Here is a 20,506-nt window from a genome sequence, read left to right on the forward strand (position 1 = left end):
CACCCAGTGAAAACATTTTAGATCTGGTCCCCGCTTTTTCAGGGGCTCAAAAGTTTATTAAAGATTATTAAAAAGAATGAACATACTGTTGAGCTGAGCAACACCAGAAGGCCTGGACAACTACAGTATGAAAGAAAGCTCTGCTAGATGAGCGCATAGTTCTTTCCTTGGTGAAGAAAAAACAATTCATGACCAAGAACACTCTGGATGGTAGAACTATCATTGCCAAAGTCTACAATCAGAAGAAGACTTCATGAAAGTAAAGTTAGAGGGTGTAGAAATAAAGAACAAACACAGCATAAAGGTTTGGGGTTGTCCGGCCCCGTATACTCTAAAGTTTGCTTTGTAGGTCAGTGATATTCATGCAGGAATACAACAACAGACAGCTTGTAATGGTGGATAGGGGAACGTTTATGGAGTGGGACCGGAATTGACACAGACTGAATGCTGGGAAGGAAGTGTAGTGGATGATGGGAACCATGACGTCATCTGAGATAGACGGAAGGAAGGGAAATAATGCAGAAGTGTCAAAGGGGAATTAAAGAGTCTGAGTACATTCATGGTGGCGCGGCTTCTTTCTTTCTGCAGGAAAAAAGGAGAGAAAGGTTAGTGTCCGGCTTTTCCCTTTTGGCATTAGTTTTCGCGATGCACCTCGGGTCTTTACGCAGCTCCCTATGCGCACGTGCGTGACATGGGTTTACCACAAAGTGCAAACTACTGGCAAACTTCAAGTTTAGGAAGGACAGATTACACTATACAGAACATATATTTCAAAACAGTACAGTTTTGGAACAGTTTTCTTTGTACAAATGGAATTAAGATCAATATGTACCCGAATGATGCATAGAGAAGAATATGTGAAAGAAGATGGAGGCAGTGTTATGTCTTGGGCATGCGTGACTGCCAATGGAAGTCGGTCACTAGTGTTTATTGATGATTTGGATGCTGATAAAAGTTGCAGGATGATTTCTGAAGTGTATAAGGCTCTACTATCTGCTCATATCCAGACAAATACTGCAAAACCGATAGGACAATGCATCAAAATACAGATGGACAATGAGCCAAAATGTACCAAACCAAGTGCTTTTTATGGCAAAAAAAGTAGAATATTCTTTCAAGGCCAAGTCAGTCAACTGACCTCAAACTTGCTGAAGACAAAACTGAAGGCAGAAAGTCCAATGAACAAGCAGCAACTGAAGACAGCTGCAGTAAAGGCCTGTCAAAGCATCATTAGGGTGGAAACTCAGCAGTTGGAGATGGCCAAGGGTTCCACACTTAAAGCAGTCACTGACTGCAAATGATTTTCAACCAAATATTATATTCATGATGATGTTAGTTTGTCCTAATACTTTTGAGCCCCTGAAAATAGGGGGTCCATGTATAAAAATGACTGTCATTCCTAAATGGCTCATACAATGTTTTTGTTAAAGACATAATATTAAAACTGCAAGTCTACACTTTTGTCACATTATCTTGCTACATTTGAAATCCATTGTGGTGGCACACAGAGCCAAAATTATGAAACTTTTATCACTGTCTAAATACTTGTGAACCTAACTGTATCTTTGTCACATCAACACACATAATAACAACGGATTAGTGTTATTAACTATTATGCATGTGTCTCATCATTTAGCTGGTTTGGCTGCATTTCCCTACTTGATCAAGGGTGTCGTTATATCCCACTTTCTCCAAAATGTTGCATACACTTGGTTCAGAGCTACCATAAATATATGCACATTCCCCCATCAAGTTTTCTTTTATAAATCCAGATGTTTGCCTGGGAAATTGTATATGCAAATCCATTTTTGTGAATATGCAAGCTTTATAAATGAGGCCATAGGGGTTTCTGTTCTCCAATCAAATATTGTAGTTCAGTTAGCGCTATCTGGGATGTACCACAAGGAGGTGTACTAACTAGCTTTACATGTACTGGCTGCCTGTATAAAGTCATAGTCATCCACCCCTCTAAACGTAGAGGAAACACACTTGTCATGAAATATCAGAGGAGAGAAAGGTTGGGAGCACGTGCTGAGAGCGTATTGCTGCGCCCACCACACGCCAAACCACCTGGATTGGGACCCAAGTGCAGTGGATGACACCTCAGCACGATGGCTGTAGTGACAATCCCTCAAGTTTTCCCTGTAAGTTGGAGGACCTGCTTGCAGGGCTGGATGCAGATTGATGTCATACCCAGGACAGAGCAATTGCAGGTTAAGGGCCTTGCTCAAGGGCCCAATGGAATAGAGTCATATCTGGCATTTGCAGGAATTAAACCGGCCTCCTTCCGATTGCCGGCGTAGGTCCCTATCCTAAGGGGCACCACTCCACCCTGAATATCAGAAAATCCAAAAAAAATGTGCAACTTCCCATTCACTCTTTTTCTGAGGATGTAAGTATTAACAGACTTTGGTCCAGGGTTCTACCACTTGCAAATGCTACAAGTTTGTATGAAACCAATTTTAACTTACAAAATCTTGGAGAAGAGAGTGAGAAGTCACGAGCCCATGCTCACATTTTACCTTGTTTATCTGAAAATAATATCTGGTTTTGATCAGCCTTGACGAATGTGGTCTAGCATCAGTAGCATTAGAGCCAATCATGGTAGACGTTTGGACTTTCTCAACAAACGGGGAACAAACTAATCTCCACAATGCGACTGCCATGCTGCAAAGCAGACAGTTCACCACATCATTTAACTGGTCAATTAACTGATTTCCAGAGTGGAAGTCACAATGCAGTTGAGTGTATTAAAAAATTAATGTTTGAGATATGTGTTATTTAATTGCAGTACTTTCTAGCATTTTTGTATTGTCATTGTTTTTTCATATTTGTATGTGATTTGTAAGCCAAATGGAAAAAAATATGTCAATCGATGACTATGACTGAAAATTGCTGGGAAAATCATCTAATGTGACAGGCTTTATTATGATAGCATACATTGCATTAGAAGTCCAAAATTACTCATTTCAGGCCAACTTAGGGATACTAATTAACCTAATTTTCACATGATTGATGTAGAGTAAGTAACTGGACAGGAATCCATACAGACAGTTGGAGAAGAAGCAAATGCTACACAGCCAGCAAGCAGTCCAGGATTTGAACTGAGCTTTGTGAAGATGTGAAACTACAGTTCTAACTACAATACCACTCTGTAATCAGACAAGTTTAAATAAATTATTAAGGCAGATGAAATAGTCAATGACCAGCTACAGTATGTGAAATTAAGCCTATTCATACTCAAAAAATGGTCAAATTATGAAAGCTTAACATAGTACCACAAATTAGAGTGGTGAGGATACTGAGAAGCTCTAATGGAAAACAAATGGAGTAGAAAACTAATCAAGAAGTTAAAATACTGGGCAAACTGTGGGTGACCTGTGGAGTGTCTGAGAAGCAGGCTATGACCCAGTAAGGTGTTACTTCAGAGTTTATACCATGGGGCAAAGGGCATTTCTGTATAATTAAAGGTACAGTCAACAGTTATTGTCTTTTTGCCTTATATGATTTAAGCCTTAAATTCTTAACAAAGGGAACTGCACACTTGGTCCTTTAAGCCTGTTAACCCCAAAGAACAGCTCAAACTTTAATATTTTGGAGGAAAGAATATACAGAGCACCAGTAAGAAAAATGAGGGAGCACTGCACCAAGATATAGCAAAGGAGCAATAAGGGAAAACAGCAATAGCAGAAAGGTAATGGTTAATAAATATGGCATTAGAACAGGGGTTTCCAACCTCCAGAGGGTAAATTTCACCTACTCAGGGTAAAATTGCTTAAAGAAGCTGAAGTCGCAAAGATCTTGATTAGTTTCCAAAGATAACATGAGACTTTCTCTTTCAACAACTGCATCAAGAATATCCAAAATCGTAGATGAAAAACAAGAACAAGCATCTCACTGATTGATGTGTTCTGATAGACTCACTCTCCTTAGTTCTGATATACCGGTAGCTTCTCATCAGTAGTTGTTTTTAAATAAGTGAAATAGCATTATTTTGTGCCATTATTATTGTTATTTGAACTTAAAATGAAAATGTCAAAAACAGTACAGTCGACCCTTGACATACGACTGGCCTGACATGCGAACAACTTGATTTACGACCAACATCTTGCATTACGACCCGAATGCGTTCACGTGTATCCGCTTATGCAATTGTAAACAAACAGCCGAGAGTGTTCGTAAGCGTCAGTTGGAGCCCAGATACACGTGTTTGTGGACGTAATTTCGGTCAGTGCAGTGATTTATCTATATATATAATTCACTAAGACCATGGCAAGCAAGAAGCATAATTGCTAAGGAAGGAAGAGAAGGTAACAAAGGTAAAGAAAGCGATTGTTAAGGGATGTTAGCTAGCAGGCTGGCGCAGCACATGATAATGTCATCAGGCTGAGTCAGCACCGGCTTGCTTTGGAGCAGTTCACAACACGCCCAGCTTTGAAATGAGTGCTCGACTACTGTCATTATTAACTTGAGAAACAGCGATCACAATCGAAACGAAGAAAGAAATTGTGCTGAAATATGAGAGTGGTGTTCGTGTGACCGATCTCGCTAGTATGTACAGCATGTCGAAATCCACCATCTCGACAAATTTACAAAGAAAAGATCTGCATAAGGAGGCTCCTTCTAAACAATAACCACCATTCGTTTCATTCTCCTCCTCCTCCTCCCTTCCTGCAGCCCAAAGATGTCAAATTAAATGGTGAGTACAGTATGAAATTATTGTTTCTGGTAGGCTATGCACTTTTTATAACTTTTTGGTTAGTACATTAGGAAAAGTATTGGTGTTTTGGTAAATTATGCACATTATACAACCCTTTTTTATTATGAAAAGGTTAAGTAAGTGTTGCTGTGGGAGATTCGGAGTGCATTATGGGTATTTCCATTATTTCTTATGGGAAAAATAGTCTTGACTTACAACCAACTTGAGTTACACTCAGCCCTTGCGAACGAATTGAGTTCGTAAGTCAAGGGTCCACTGTATCTTAAAAATTTCCCCTTTGTTGACTACTTTATTATGGTAGAAGTATAAACTGTGTAAAATAGGACAGGGTAAAGATAAAGATTTGGAGCTACACTGCAACCTAGTATATTGTAAAGGCAAAAAAAATCTCATAAAGTCATAAGTCTCAGATTAGACAATTCAAGATGGTGACACTTCCGGTTAAATGCAGGCTAGACAGGAGAGGCAGGTCCAAGTGGACAGACACCTGAAATAACGTCAGATGTGTCAAGGTTGTCAGTCATCCGGTATGAAAGGGAAGGAAGAGAAGAGCATTAGGATACAGCGCCACCCTGTTGTTCAGAGAACATTAACTACCACCAGAGCCTTTAAGCTGTCCCCAAGGCACACATGTGTGACAACTCATATTATTGGACAAAACAGGGCGGATGTAAATTTACTTTTGAAAGTTGCCACGGGGTAAATGGGACAAGAAAGGTTGTGAACCCCTAGATTAGAAGGAAAGTGAATGGTCAGGTAGAAAGAGGATTTTTTTGATGGTACACCAATGTCTCTATAAGTAATAATGATCATTATACATGTTATTTATATGGTACCTGTCCCATGTTCACTTTTGAATATAATTTAAAATGAACACACAAACACAAATAATGCCACAGAACTTTCTAGTAAATTAAAAAAAAAACAGTTTAGCAGTGTGGACGAATAATTTTAGGGTAACATAGCATTCATCTTAAAGAAACAGCATAAAGAGTTAATAAATGTGAGAAACCAAATAAAGGTCAAGTGAACAACAAAATGTACACTGAAATATAAGAACTGGTTTAGGACAAATACTGAGATGGTCAAGTAGATTGATGTAATATACAAAATGTACTGAAGGATGACTAAGACATCAGCAGATGTACTATAAGCAACGAGAATGGACAGTTGTTATATGCACAGACATTTCAAGGGTCGTGGCACAACTCAAAGGTATAAGAAGAACCAGAATATAATATTACAGACTTTTATCTTATACTAGCAAAATACCCGCGCTTCGCAGCAGCGAAGTACTGCCTTAGAATCCTAACTAGGAAAAGAAAATCAGAACACATTACACCAGTTTTGATGTCACTACACTGGTTACCTGTGTCATTCAGAATTGACTTTAAAATTCTGCTTATGGTTTATAAAGCCTTAAATAATCTCGCCCCATCTTATATATCGGAATGTCTGACGCCTTATATTCCAAATCGTAACCTCAGATCCTCAAATGAGTGTCTCCTTAGAATTCCAAGAACAAAACTTAAAAGAAGTGGTGAGGCGGCCTTCTGCTGTTATGCACCTAAAATCTGGAATAGCCTGCCAATAGGAATTCGCCAGGCTGATACAGTGGAGCACTTTAAAAAACTGCTGAAAACACATTACTTTAACATGGCCTTTCTATAACTTCATTTTAATCGTAATTTAACTTAATCCTGATACTCTGTATGTTCAATTCATCATAACAACTATTCATGGTGGCTCTAAAATCGGTACTGACCCCAACTCTCTTTTCTGTTTCTTTTCCGGTTTCTTTGTGGTGGTGGCCTGCCACCACCACCTACTCAAAGCTTCATGATGCTCCAACAATGATGGACGGATTAAAAGGAAGAAGTCTACGTGACCATCATCCTCATCAAGCCCTTCCGTGAGAACCCTAAATCCAAAGAGGACTGTTTCATTTATGTTAGGTAGAATGCCCAGAGGGGACTGGGCGGTCTCATAGTCTGGAATCCCTACAGATTTTATTTTTTCTCCAGCCGTCTGGAGTTTTTTTTGTTTTTTCTGTCCCCCCTGGCCATTGAACCTTACTCTTATTCGATGTTATTGTTGATTTATTTTTTATAATTATGTCTTTCATTTTTCTATTCTTTAATATGTAAAGCACTTTGAGCTACTGTTTGTATGAAAATGTGCTATATAAATAAATGTTGTTGTTGTTGTTGTTAAAATCTTTATTACGAAGAAAAGTAAACCTTTTTAAACTGAGGGAAAATATACCAATAATTATTTGTTAAGGATCTCTTTGTATACCATGTTGTCAGTTTGTCCCTCTGATTGTAATATGACCAAGCTGTGCGCTGAGCTTACTCTTCAGCACGTAACGTACAGTTGGTCATGTGAAAAGCAATCTTCCCTCAAATCTCACAGCTTGGATTGCTGCTGTCATAATCGGTTTGAGTTTCATGGTTTGTTTCAATTACGCTAGTATTTGTAGGACTTGTGTTGAAGTGACATTCAGCATCTATCAAGCGTTGTAAGCATACAACCGGTTTCATCGATAACTTTGCATCCAACTTTTGAGAGTTTAAACATTCATAAACATCAAAGTGTCCACTACTGAAATCGTCACCTGTCAATCTAAGATGTTTAAGAGGAATTAGCGGTTGTCCAAAGGTGTAAAATATTTGGCCATTTCGGTACACTTGAAAGCGACAACTGAACAATTCAGCGGCAGCCATCAACTCACATGCAGAACCATAGGTGAAGGGCTTAAGCATTTTACTCTTCTCGTGCTCCTGTGTAGTATAATCATCTCCTGTACCGTCATCAGTCCACACCTTGAACCTGTCCCAGTCATTCAATACATAAGACACAATGTTCCTCCGGATATCAAGAATGAGTCTGATATGGCCGTACAATATGTAACACAGAGAATGGAAAAGGTAGGTGCCATCTCCGGGAATGGAAACCACTTGGTAAGTGACAGTTCTTTGATTGATGGTGATCACCTCGATAGACATGTTAATGGGGGTACGGTTGGAACGATAAAGGAAATGGGTACCTGAACAATGTAAAGTAAGTCTAAAATACCTACACAATAACTATAATCGTAATAAATTAACAATAAAACAGCAGAGAAGCCGTGGATTAAATAGAAAGGCTGCAGTTATCTTCAGGGAGACGTGAATCCCGTGGCGAAGCAAGGAAGGGAATGAAGAGACCAGAGCGACGGACAGCCTTATATAGGCAGGCAGCCAACAACGTGGGAGGCGTGGGGATGGGGGATCCAACGGCGCTTTACACTGCAACCGAGCTGCAGTATCTATCTATCTATCTATCTATATGTACGTAAGTAGGATTCAATTAGCGTTGGGAACCCGCATACCAAATTTCTTAAAGATGGGTCCATAAGTAACAAAGACTGTCTGAAAGTTCAATATGGTGGCCGACAGTGGTATTATACCACCGAGATAAGTACGTACATCGGTTTTGGTTAGCGCAGGAAAGCCGCCTACCGAATTTCGTGAAGATGGGGCCATAAATAAGAAAGATCAACATGGCGGACGTTGTCGACCGCTATGACCGTTACGCGTAGAATTTCAAAATGAAACCTGCTTAACTTTTGTAAGTAAGCTGTAAGGAATGAGCCTGCCAAATTTCAGCCTTCTACCTACACAGGAAGTTGGAGAATTAGTGATGAGTGAGGGCTTTGCCTTTTATTAGTATAGGTAAATCATTTGGGCGTAAACCAACAAACCAACCAGAGTAAAATGTATGTATTGATTGACACTGTATGTAAATTCAGTAGTTTATAAAATTCTATTCTTTGTTTTTCTGATCATTCTGCCCATGCAGTAATACGACTGCCTTTGAAAAATGCTCCATCCAAGGCATTTTGCCAAGGAGTAATTAAAAGATACCATGAACAGCTTTTCTCCTGCCTGACTAATGAATTGTCCTGTTAGAGGATGTTTCTTTCTAATTTCAACCACAGCAGAAATACAGCAGAAAAAAGTTTAGAACAAATTGGAAAAAAGTCTGAGGTACTGTATCTCTGACAGCCGGGACGCAAGACTCACTTAGTGAAGGGCTACAGCAAAAAGGACACTTTTCAGAACGCTAGGCGGGCGGGGCTTTGCAGCATTAGTCCTCAGGAGGGAAACAAGGGGTGCCAGAACCCAACCAAGCCAGCATAGGATTCAAATTAGAACAAACCAAAGAAAGGGCACCAGACCAACGCAGGGTGAACACACAACGATTCTGTGTGCAGAGGGTCCACACCTATAAATACTTGGAAGTGCAGCTGGATGATAAATTGGACTGGACTGCCAATACTGATGCTCTACTTCCTTAGAAGGCTGGCGTCTTTCAACATCTGCAATAAGATGCTGCAGATGTACTATCAGACGGTTGTGGTGAGCACCCTCTTCTACACGGTGGTATGCTGGGGAGGCAGCATAAAGAAGAGGGACGCCTCACGCCTGGACAAGCTGGTGAGGTAGGCAGGGTGTATTGTAGGCACAGAGCTGGACAGTTTGACATCCATGGCAGAGCGACGGGCACTGAGCAGGCTCCTGTCAATCATGGAGAATCCACTGCATCCACTGAACAGGATCATCTCCAGACAGAGGAGCAGCTTCAGCGACAGACTGCTGTCACCGTCCTGCTCCACTGACAGACTGAGGAGACCCCACACTATGCGTCTCTTCAATTCCACCTTGGGGCGTAAATGTTAACATTATTCAAAATTATTCAAAGTTATTGTCTGTTATACCTGATTTCTTATCACTCTTTAATTTAATATTGTTCTTTTTATCTATCTATCTATCTAGTCATTATGGGGGTCTGTTCCTATCAGAAACATTGTTATGTTCATTCTCCATGAAACATGACATTAGACATTTTGTTGTTTCTACAAACTACTTACTAAGTAATTAATTCATTGATGTTTGGATGCTGTATTGTTTTAACTATATTTACTTTATTTCAATGATGTGGAATATGACATGTTTAACTGAATATAAAGCTAAATTTACCTATCTTAAAACAATTAAGATTACTTATTTGCAATATTTACCTCGAATGGCCATCCAGTTTACTGTGAAATGGATTTATCTTTTAGGGCGGCATATCATGGCTGACAAGGCATTGATTCTTCTCATCCTGTTTGTGCCTCAGGTTCAGACCCTACACAGGCTACCAGTAAGTGGCTTCTTTGAAATTTCTTTTTGTTTTTTATTAGTTTCACCTGCATTTTTCCTTCAGATCAACTCTATTTTTGTGTAGAAATCTGATAATAAATAACACATACACATACGTTGTTCATTCCTATTTAATCTAATTCAGGATCGTGGTTGCTAGGGCCATTCCCAGCAGAACGTATGTATAACACGGGTCAGCCCATCACAGGGTCTCATATACAAATCCACATGAGCCCAGTTTAAAATCTGCAAATAACATAACACAACAACAGTACCCAGAGGAAGAGCCACACAGATCCAAGGAGAGAATGATGACGAAAAATTGCAAAATCAAATATTATGCTATCATCGACATACGAAGCTGCTTGGCCTGATGCTTGTTGGCTGGCAAGAATGAATGTCCAAAGCCATATCGTTATCTAAGACTAGCAATTCAATAATTGCATGAAGTTTAATTGTGCAGTTTTCAGCATCCATGTTGACTTGTTACTTGGGCATGATGCATACACTATAAATCACAAATGCTAGGCACTTGTAATTCACCTGTTTTTGTACAAAGAGGGTCATTTTTGGCTACTTATAGAATCAGTGCCACAGAATAACCCTTCAAAGTTGAGGTTCAAAATGATTTGCACACCCCTAATATTTCCAGGGTGGCTTGTATGTCTAAATATCAACTCACCTCGATCAGCTATAACAAAAAGACAAGTCCTTCGGCAAATAAAGGCAAACATGTTACAATGCATTCATAATGCAGATCTGCATAATATAGACCAGGTACAATCATAGGCAGATAGGGAGAACTTTATTTGTTCCCCAGGCGAAATCTGGCTTTCTACAGAAGCTCTTTAAATAAATACATTCACACATACATACATAATAAATATATATTTACACATACACACACACACCAGAATGACTAAAAAGGAAGTAAATTAAAAAGAAAGAAAACTTCTGTCTTGACAGTCTCAGTCCAAGTGAGACATTATATGGCCATATTCCTGTTGGTTTTTCATAACACACTTTTGCTGAATAGTTGAGATGAGTCCAGCTGCAGACCTCCGCAGCTCCACGATTTAGTAGCTCCGCTGGACAGCTAATTAGACTGCAGGTTTTTGTCACTTGGTTTACTAGACTTGAGTCAGATAACCCTCACCCTTTCCTTATCTTAACCATAGTGTAACTAAGCGTTATTAGTGACACATGATATAAAGTGAGGACCTCCTCAATGGAGTGGAGCTCTGGGGGTCTACAGCTAGAGTCTATTGGAATAATGCATTGGCTGAAGGTTCTCAGTGTTAGTATGTCAGGGAGAGGATGTGCAGCATTGTTCATAATGGCTTTCAGTTTTGTTTTCATTCTCTCTTCAGCTACTACCTTCAGGGGGTCCAGAGTGTGTCCCATAAGTGAGCCTGCCCTTTTCATTAATTTGATCATCCTGTGGGTCTCTCTTGAAGTGATATTACCAGCCTAGCTCACTACAGTGTAGAAAATTGCACTGGCCATCACAGAGTTGAGATATCACTTCCCACATTAAAGGAATACAGTCTCCTAAGCAAAAGAGCCTGCTCTGTCCTTTCTTTTCTAGTTCTTCTGTTATGGACATCAGGAAGCAAAAGATAGAGGGAAAGAGTTAGCAATAACAAATTAAAAACAAATTTAATTCTCACAGCAACTGGCATTTGAACCAGTGACCGAAAATGACAACATGATACTGTATGTGTGCTAATCTGTACCTAGAAAAGCAAGATAAAAACATCGAGAATGCTTTCAGGATGAAATTCTGAGATGCACCAATTGCTTCCTTAAACTGAGTGAATGCACTTTTAAAAATAATCAATGTAGATTCACAGTTCAGTCAATATTAGATGTGTCTTTGCGAATCTTTCAACTGGATTTATGTCTCATACAAAAATATCTTCCCCACAGGAGAATGAATCTTGTTGGTTAGAAGTCTCTGAACTCCGGAATGTCATTAGAAACCTGGAGAACCAGTATGCTTTGGGTCAGTGGCAGTTGAAAGATCTGAAAGACAGTAGCTACAACTGGGAGAACAGTCTCGTTTACTCCAAAAACCTCAAGAAGGAAAATTCTCAGTACAAGTCTTCATTTCCATCGACCAGTGGGAACCTAATAGTTTATGATCATGGTAAGTATTGAAATTTGTCACTTACTGACACATTAGATCAGACACTTCATAATGGGGACATTTTATTGTCAACTATTCCATTAAGGAAATAATGGACCTGAGAGGAACTTTGCATAGAATTACATTAAGGCAACATCCACACTATTATGTTTTCATTTACCGTATATACTTGACGATAAGTTCTCCCGTGGATAAGTCGAGACTTGATTTTACCGTATAATTTCTGGTATTTTAAAATGTCGGTTGTATAAGTTGAATGTGGAAAACTCACACTCTTGGTCCAAGAGATTATGATATGCTAACGCCCACCTGAGAGAGTAACCACGGAGCACACTGCCTTGTTTTTCTATGTGGATGCGGCAATGTGCTTTATCAGCGTGTGCTCCTAACCTCTCTCTCTGTCTCTCTATTGTGCCTATGTGACCACACGGTAATACCTGAACTATTCCGAAGCCATGTTTGCACTGATTTGTGTTTTTTGTACCTCACACCCTCATACACCTTTATTGTAAGAGCATCCCTTATCTACGATGGAACGTTCAATCAGAAGAAAATATGAAGATGGTTTTAAATTAAACGTCGTTGAAGTGGCGAAAGAAATTGGTAACTGCACTGCTACATCAAAATTCGATGCGTCTGAGAAACTGATCTGAGATTGGAGGAGGCAAGAAGATGTTCAAAAAAAAAAATTAAGTGTTGTATTTTTGAATATAACTCAAGCCTGATTTTTATGATCGATTTTTCAGGTTTCAAAACCCGACTTATACGTGAGTATATACGGTAAAAAAAAGCAGTCTCCATCTACATTAGTATCTTCACATTATTTACGAAAGTGTTTCTGTTCACACTAAAATGACCATAAACACATGATATAGCTATTTGTCTGTAGTGGGCATTTGCATCATCAACTAAAAAAATCCTTGAAGAGATGGTAACATTACTGGTCACACAGAATGGTAGCAAACAGTAAATAATTTGCCTTCTGCATACACTGCATATGCAGCGTACAAATTCTATAAAATGCAATTTAGATGCAACACAACAAGCAACATGGAAAGTAATTCCTGTATATCCGCTATGTGAGAATGTGGCTGGATGATCAATCAGAGAATGAGACGTTTTAATAAGTAGGATCAAGTTAAGGACAGGCCACATAATAAGTACAAACAAATCAGATTGTGATTAGAGTCTGTTGTAAGATGCTAGGTGGCGCTGTTGCCCCTTTAAACCCAACAGACAGATGCACTGGACACAGGTTAAAAGCCCCAAGAAGATCTTTAATTATTTTCTCCTCCTTTTCAGTGCCTCCAAGCACCACGGCCACAGTAAACACAAATAAATCAATTAAAATAATCACAACGCTCTCCTCCACACCTCCCAACAAGCGTTGTTCTCCTCCTCCCAACTCTGGCGCCCCTTTGCAGGTTTCCAGCAGTCCTTTAAATAGTCCTTGACCTGGAAGTGCTTCTGTTCTTCCTCCGATGTGACTTGCCAGCACTTCCGGGTCAACTGGAGAATTCTAAATCTTTCAGTCAGCCCGGAAGTACTTTGGGGCTTCCGTCCTCGTGACTACCAAGTACAGTACAGGCCAAAAGTTTGGACACACCTCCTCTTTCAATGTGTTTTCTTTATTTTCATGACCATTTACATTGGTAGATTCTCACTGAAGGCATCAAAACTATGAATGAACACATGTGGAGTTACGTACTTAACAAAAAAAGGTGAAATAACTGAAAACATGTTTTATATTCTAGTTTCTTCAAAATAGCCACCCTTTGCTCTGATTACTGTTTGCACACTCCTGGCATTCTCTCGATGAGCTTCAACAGGTAGTCACCTGAAATGGTTTTCACTTCACAGGTGTGCCTTATCAGGGTTATTTAGTGGAATTTCTTGCTTTATCAATGGGGTTGGGACCGCAGTTGTGTTGTGCAGAAGTCAGGTTACTTGGACGATCATTTATTTTTCAACAGGACAATGACCCCAAACACACCTCAAGGCTGTGTAAGGGCTATTTGACCAAGAAGGAGAGTGATGGAGTGCTGTAAATGGTCATGAAAATAAAGAAAACACATTGAATGAGGAGGTGTGTCCAAACTTTTGGCCTGTACTGTACTTCTAGGTTAAAGTGAAATTAACATTACATTACAACTCCAAGCTGGTGTTTTCAGAAATATTCGGCTTCAGAGAAACTTTTCAAAGGGCTCCATTTTTGTGAGGAAAAAAATGCCAGTGTAATGTGAATGAAAGGTGAAATTGGAGACTAATGTCTGCATTTCTTAAACAAAACATGACATTGTGGACACAGCCTAAGACTATTAAGTCCTTAATGTATGTATTCAAACATTCCTGTTGTTTTTGACAAGCCTTTTGTTCCTAAAAATCTTGCCTGTGAGTACTTATCACAGTTACCTTTAAATTTAATATAGATCACCTACTGAATGATTGGTTATTTTTAAATTATGTGTCTTAGGGCTTCATTTGACTAATTCACGCAACTTTTACACAAATTACATTTAAAGTTCTCTACTGCTATCTTAACCCAATAGGGCAAGGATATGTTCTTCAGCCATTGACTACAAGCCCCTTCGCACTAACTAATGATGTTAGCTTGCTTCAAGGTGACACTTCATCTTTTAGTCACACTGAAACTTTGATATGGGCAGGATTATTTATTTTAAAAAATGTTATTTGTTAAGTACACCATATGTATTTCTCCTTATGCAGATTGTTCAATGATCTATAACAGGAGGAAGGTTTCCAGTGGATTCTATCGAATCAAGCCACAGAGCATAGCCGAACCTTTCCTTGTGTATTGTGACATGTCAGATGGCACCGGTTGGACAGTTATTCAGAGACGGACTAACGGAAAAGTGAAATTTGATAGGTAAATTTTTTATTGCAAATGTGTCTTCATTTTATTTAGATTTGCCACTTTTCGGATTTGCTGTTACGGCGAACTGCTACAGCGCTGGGAGCCTGCGGTTGCTTCGGGACGCTCTTCCGCGTGTCGTCCCGTTGAGTGGAATCCCAAAAGAGCTTAGAAACCTTACAGTGCGTAAAACATTATTTTTATTTTGTGTCCAAGTGTAGTGACTCTTCAGGCAAAAGCAAATGTCATTGGATAGGTAAAGTCACAAAAGAAGAAGATTCCAGTGAGACAACAGGTAGCAGGGATTCTGTTAGTCAGAGTGAAAGTTGTCCTGCACAATAACCCTCCTCCTCCTCTCTCTCGTCTCCCTCACACCAGCCATGATTCTTTTATTTTTACTTTATATTTTGTATTAATCATTTTTATATGAATAGTTTTGGGTTGCGGAATGAATCGTCTAGGGTGGCACGGTGGCGCAGTGGTAGCGCTGGTGCCTCGCAGTCAGGAGACCTGGGTTCACTTCCTGGGTCCACCCTGCGTGGAGTTTGCATGTTGTCTGCGTGGGTTTCCTCCCACAGTCCAAAGACATGCAGGATAGGTGTATTGGCGATCCTAAATTGTGCTTAGTGTGTGTGTGCGTATGCCCTGTGGTGGGCTGGCGCCCTGCCTGGGGATTTGTTCCTGCCTTGCACCCTGTGTTGGCTGGGACTGGCTCCAGCAGACCCCCGTGACCCTGTGTTAGGATATAGCGGGTTGGATAATGGATGGATCGATGAATCATCCGAGTTTCCATTATTTCTTATTGGTAAATTTGCTTTGATATACAAGTGCTTTGGATTACAAGCTTGTTTCCGGAATGAATTATGCTCGCAATCCAAGGTTCCACTGTATTTAAAAGCAAATTCTTGAAAGGGTATATTTACTTTTTCACATGTATGTTTGTACAATTTTCAGTTTAAGCAAACAGTGGGAAGATAGAGGGCAAGAGAGGCTCAGTGCTATCAATATCTGCCACAAAGGGCATTACTTGTCCCTTGATGTCTTCTTCAAATAAATCAAATTACACTTGGAGCTGTCACAATTAAAAGACATATTAAGGGGCTTTTAATATACAATTATTTTTTTTATTATTTTCTTATTTTTCAGGAGCTGGAGTGATTATAAAAATGGGTTTGGTCATTTTAAAAAGAAGAATGATGAATATTGGCTTGGAAATGAATACATTCACTCACTCCTCCTGAATGGTAAGCTATGGCTTTGGTGATTCGGCATTTAGATCTGTCCATGTGTAATGTATTGCAACTCACATCCTTTAGTCATAATTATTCTCATTATAGTGAGTTATTCTTTTATTCTGTTGCCACTTTGCATAATGGGCTGACCAGTTGGCAAATTGATGGCAGAGACAAGTAAACTACAAAGGTAGCACAAGGCAGAGGGAAGTTAACACTGTGAACGCTGGCCCGGACACAGGCAGATGGACAACATAGTTTCACCACACACCCTTTATTATATACAATATTTACAAACTTTGTGCACTACCAACCCCAGTGCCTCCTGCACCGATCCCCCAAAGTCCAGGCCACACAGTCCTTTTGTCTTTCTCTCCTGGCCGCCTCCAGTCCTCACTCCAGCTCCGTCTTCCTTCCTCCCGACTCTCGCCAATGACTGGAGGGAGGCGGCCCCTTTTATGGGAACCCGGATGGGCTCCAGCTGCTTCCCGGCACTCCTCCTCCATCTGGTGTGGCGGAAGTGCTGGGCTCCAGGGCTGTTCAGGCAGCGGGGCGCCGCCTGGCGGTGGCCACGGGCCCCTACAGGGCTGGGCTTCCATGCCCCTTATCCGAGGCCACCAACATAACCAGGGTGGACACCCCCTCGTGGTCTGGTGGAGGTACAGGCCCTCCTCCGGTCCTCCTGGGCGTCCCGGCTGGGCTCCTGCCTCGGCCGGATGTGGCAGATGATGGTCTGGAAGTGGGGCGCCGCCTGGCGGTGACCACGGGCCCCTACAGGGCTGGGCTTCCATGCCCTCTACCCGAGGCCACCAGCGTAACCAGGATGGACACCCCTCGCGGTCTGGAGGAGGTACAAGCCCTCCTCTGGTCCTCCTGGGCGCCCCTGCCGGGCTCCTGCCCCGGCCGGGTGCCTCACACATAAAAGATTCACATGAAGGGTGTCCACCCATGACAAGAAGTACCAAGAAAGGCAGGAGGTACTACTGTAGTGAGCAGTGCACCTTGGCATGTATTGTGGGCAAGAAAAGAAATGGGCAGTGGCAGTAGTCTAAGAGTGAGAAGATTCCTGCAGGACATTAGAGGCCAGATGGTGGAGGTCTTATGCTTTCTATAGAGAGAAAGTCCATAGAGAACTGTCTAAAGGCCATAAGATATGCTTGCCATCAGGTAACAGAGCTTACCCTCCAGCTGGAAATTCTATGTCTAACATGTCCAATTAAGAATGACGTCAGAGAGGACAGACAAGAGCCCTAGTATCCTCTGCACAGCCATTAAAGGGCACAGTATGCAGTGTTGCTAGTTTAGGGGAATGGGTGACCAGGAAGCTGCTGTGAAGACTACCGATAAGCAAACTGTGCAGAGTTTGTTTTCCTGTGAGTTTAGTGAAATCACGGAAATGTTTGGGAACTTACCCGAACTCCACAAAATGTATTGAAGTGAAAGGGGAAGGAGGAACTGAATTAGTTTTGAGTGGATTATAATGGAGCATTGGACTTTGACTGCTAAGTAAGCATCTGACAGTTATGCTGGACTGAGTATTGTGGCCTGACATGTGACCTGAGCTGTGAGGCAGCAGTGCTAACCACTGTGCCACCACACCTCAAGAACACAAGACCCAGACAGAACAGTCAAAGATTTTCTGATGAGCATCAAACCTTGACCATCACCTTCTTCCACGTACTGTCCAATGTGGTCTCCCTAGTTACCCATCTGAACATTTACATAAGAAAGGAAGGACTCTTTGCTTCTTGACCAAAGAATAAAACCTGTTAAAAACCTCCACTTGTTTACTTTTGCCCATTTCGTTGTTGAATGTCTGGTGGCTTGATTCCTACCTGTTTAAATAATTACAGTTCAGTTTTCTATATCAAATGGCATTTGAGGTGTAATTTATCTTAATCCAATCCTTTTTGGGCAGACGTATTTGAGAAAGAGTCCACAGTGTATGTTTTTTAAGAATAATTTTAAAGGAAAGAGTGGGCCCATTCACAGATTCTGTGCTTGTATATGGAACGGAGAACGAGTCAGCATTAACCACCATTAAGATTGATCACATAGGAAAGATGAGGAGTGCCTTTAGATTGATATGAGATTTAAGGGCTGTCAGGGTACCAATAGATTTTTCCACGTCCGTAAATGTAAATTTAAATATAAAATATTGGCACACAGCAGTTAGCATCCTAACTTTGGATCAATCAGTCAAACTAATTCACTGTGTTAGTTAATTAAGCAACCACTGGACCAGTGACTCATTTTTATACTTCAACTTCTGACAACAACGCTTGTTTTCTATTCTGTTTGTTGATTTGTCTTCTCCGTTTTATCTTCCAACATTTTTTCTCTTCTTTGTGTTATTATGTTATTAATATTGTAAGTTGCTCCTTTTGGATACGTTTCACTCATTGCGTTCATTCAAGGTTCAGGACTGGTTCACAGACTCCCCCTTGTGGTTATGTAACTCACATTGCAAGTACAAGAGAAAGGTTTTGGTAAGTCAGGACATCTACGGTGAATTGGAAACAATATTGGACATCTGGTTACCATCTGGTTTAACTCCTGTGCTGCTATAAAATAGCTTTATGTCACAAGATGATGCATGTGGAAAGAACACCAGGCAATTGTGGAGGTGTGCTTCTTAACTAATCTGAAAAAAAAGAAAAACAAAAGCAAATATTTGAACAAAATTGACTTTTTATGAACCTATACTATGGAAAAGCATAAATATTGTATAACACCCAAAATACCTGAAGAACAAGCAGAATCTGACACAAATATAAGAAAGGAGATGTGACACAATGCTGTCTCATACATACTGCTGACATGTTTTATCTCGTGTTTTATAGTAACAGCGTACTAAACGATAACATGCAGTGAATACACTTGACTTGAGCATTCATCATTTTCATCCTCTTTCTCTGTACATTTATCTTTCGTTTGCTCAGAGGTTGATGCGCTTGCTGCTTCCTGAGCAGCTCTTCTTTTCTCTACTCTAGCCGCCCGCTTCTTCTCTTCTTTCGTTGGCATCTTTTCACGTTAAAACGGATTAAGTCAGTGTTTGTGTTGCAATTACTTAGTACGTTTTCCTTAATGTTTCACTTAAGCTGGCACTTAAGTCTTCAATCTGCCTCAAGAATGATTTAAGATATGAAGAGCTAGGGAAAGTGACGGTGAAGGTGGGAGGTAATGAGAACGCTGACCAAAGGAGGGAGGTAATGAGAACGATGACCGTACGCATGCACCGCATGGCTGATTCTACAATAAAATAAAATAAAAATAAAAAGAGGAATAACCTTGAAGGTCAATCATCACCCAGAAAGCGGATAGTAGATGTCACGTAGTATATGTGTACCAAATTTCAAGGCAATAATTCAAACAGTTTGTGAGCGACAGGTGATTTAAAATTCTGGACAGACAAACGAACAGCGTATTATGTATAAAGAAGATAAATATATATTAAAAAATGTTTTTTGAAGAGATAATTTCAAGTCCTACAAGACGAGACTTTGGCCATGAGATTATTTTCAAGTCACGCCCTCCTCTCAACCATATTCAACCACGCACACGGTCCTCTCACCTCTCATTCGTGTGAATGCTTTTGTCAGACACAGTTCCTGCTCTCCCAGCTGTTAAAAACTTTAAGTTCCCAATTAAAGAAGACGTATTATATGCAAGTCTTATTGAAGAATTTCATCACAAACGGTTATCAACAGAAAAAATGAGTACACTGGCTATCCAGCACCAAGAAACGAGGAAGTCGAACAATTAAATGCAAAAATGTTGATCAGTTACATGGCAAATTGGTTAAATGTGTATCAATAGACTAGCAAATATTTGAACAAAATTGACTTTTTATGAACCTATACTATGGAAAAGCATAAATATTGTATAACACCCAAAATACCTGAAGAACAAGCAGAATCTGACACAAATATAAGAAAGGAGATGTGACACAATGCTGTCTCATACATACTGCTGACATGTTTTATCTCATGTTTTATAGTAACAGCGTACTAAACGATAACATGCAGTAAATACACTTGACTTGAGCATTCATCATTTTCATCCTCTTTCTCTGTACATTTATCTTTCGTTTGCTCAGAGGTTGATGCGCTTGCTGCTTCCTGAGCAGCTCTTCTTTTCTCTACTCTAGCCGCCCGCTTCTTCTCTTCTTTCGTTGGCATCTTTTCACGTTAAAACGGATTAAGTCAGTGTTTGTGTTGCAATTACTTAGTACGTTTTCCTTAATGTTTCACTTAAGCTGGCACTTAAGTCTTCAATCTGCCTCAAGAATGATTTAAGATATGAAGAGGCAGGGGAAGTGACTGTGAAGGTGGTAGGGATGAG

General features: G+C 40.3%; 1 protein-coding gene across 1 annotated transcript in view; it reads left to right on the forward strand.

The window, feature by feature from the left end:
* fgl1b (fibrinogen like 1B) overlaps nt 1-20,506 on the forward strand; it is a 37,816-nt gene that overhangs the window by 5,638 nt on the left and 11,672 nt on the right. Inside the window, exons 2-5 of the mRNA XM_039745844.1 lie at nt 9,831-9,910; nt 11,839-12,058; nt 14,786-14,945; nt 16,077-16,174. Of these exons, the coding sequence (XP_039601778.1) occupies nt 9,842-9,910; nt 11,839-12,058; nt 14,786-14,945; nt 16,077-16,174 (547 nt within the window). The 5' untranslated portion in view covers nt 9,831-9,841. The remainder of the gene's footprint in view (nt 1-9,830; nt 9,911-11,838; nt 12,059-14,785; nt 14,946-16,076; nt 16,175-20,506) is intronic.

The sequence above is a fragment of the Polypterus senegalus genome, chromosome 2, assembly GCF_016835505.1.
Source record: "Polypterus senegalus isolate Bchr_013 chromosome 2, ASM1683550v1, whole genome shotgun sequence".
NCBI classification, from domain to species: Eukaryota; Metazoa; Chordata; class Cladistia; order Polypteriformes; family Polypteridae; genus Polypterus; species Polypterus senegalus.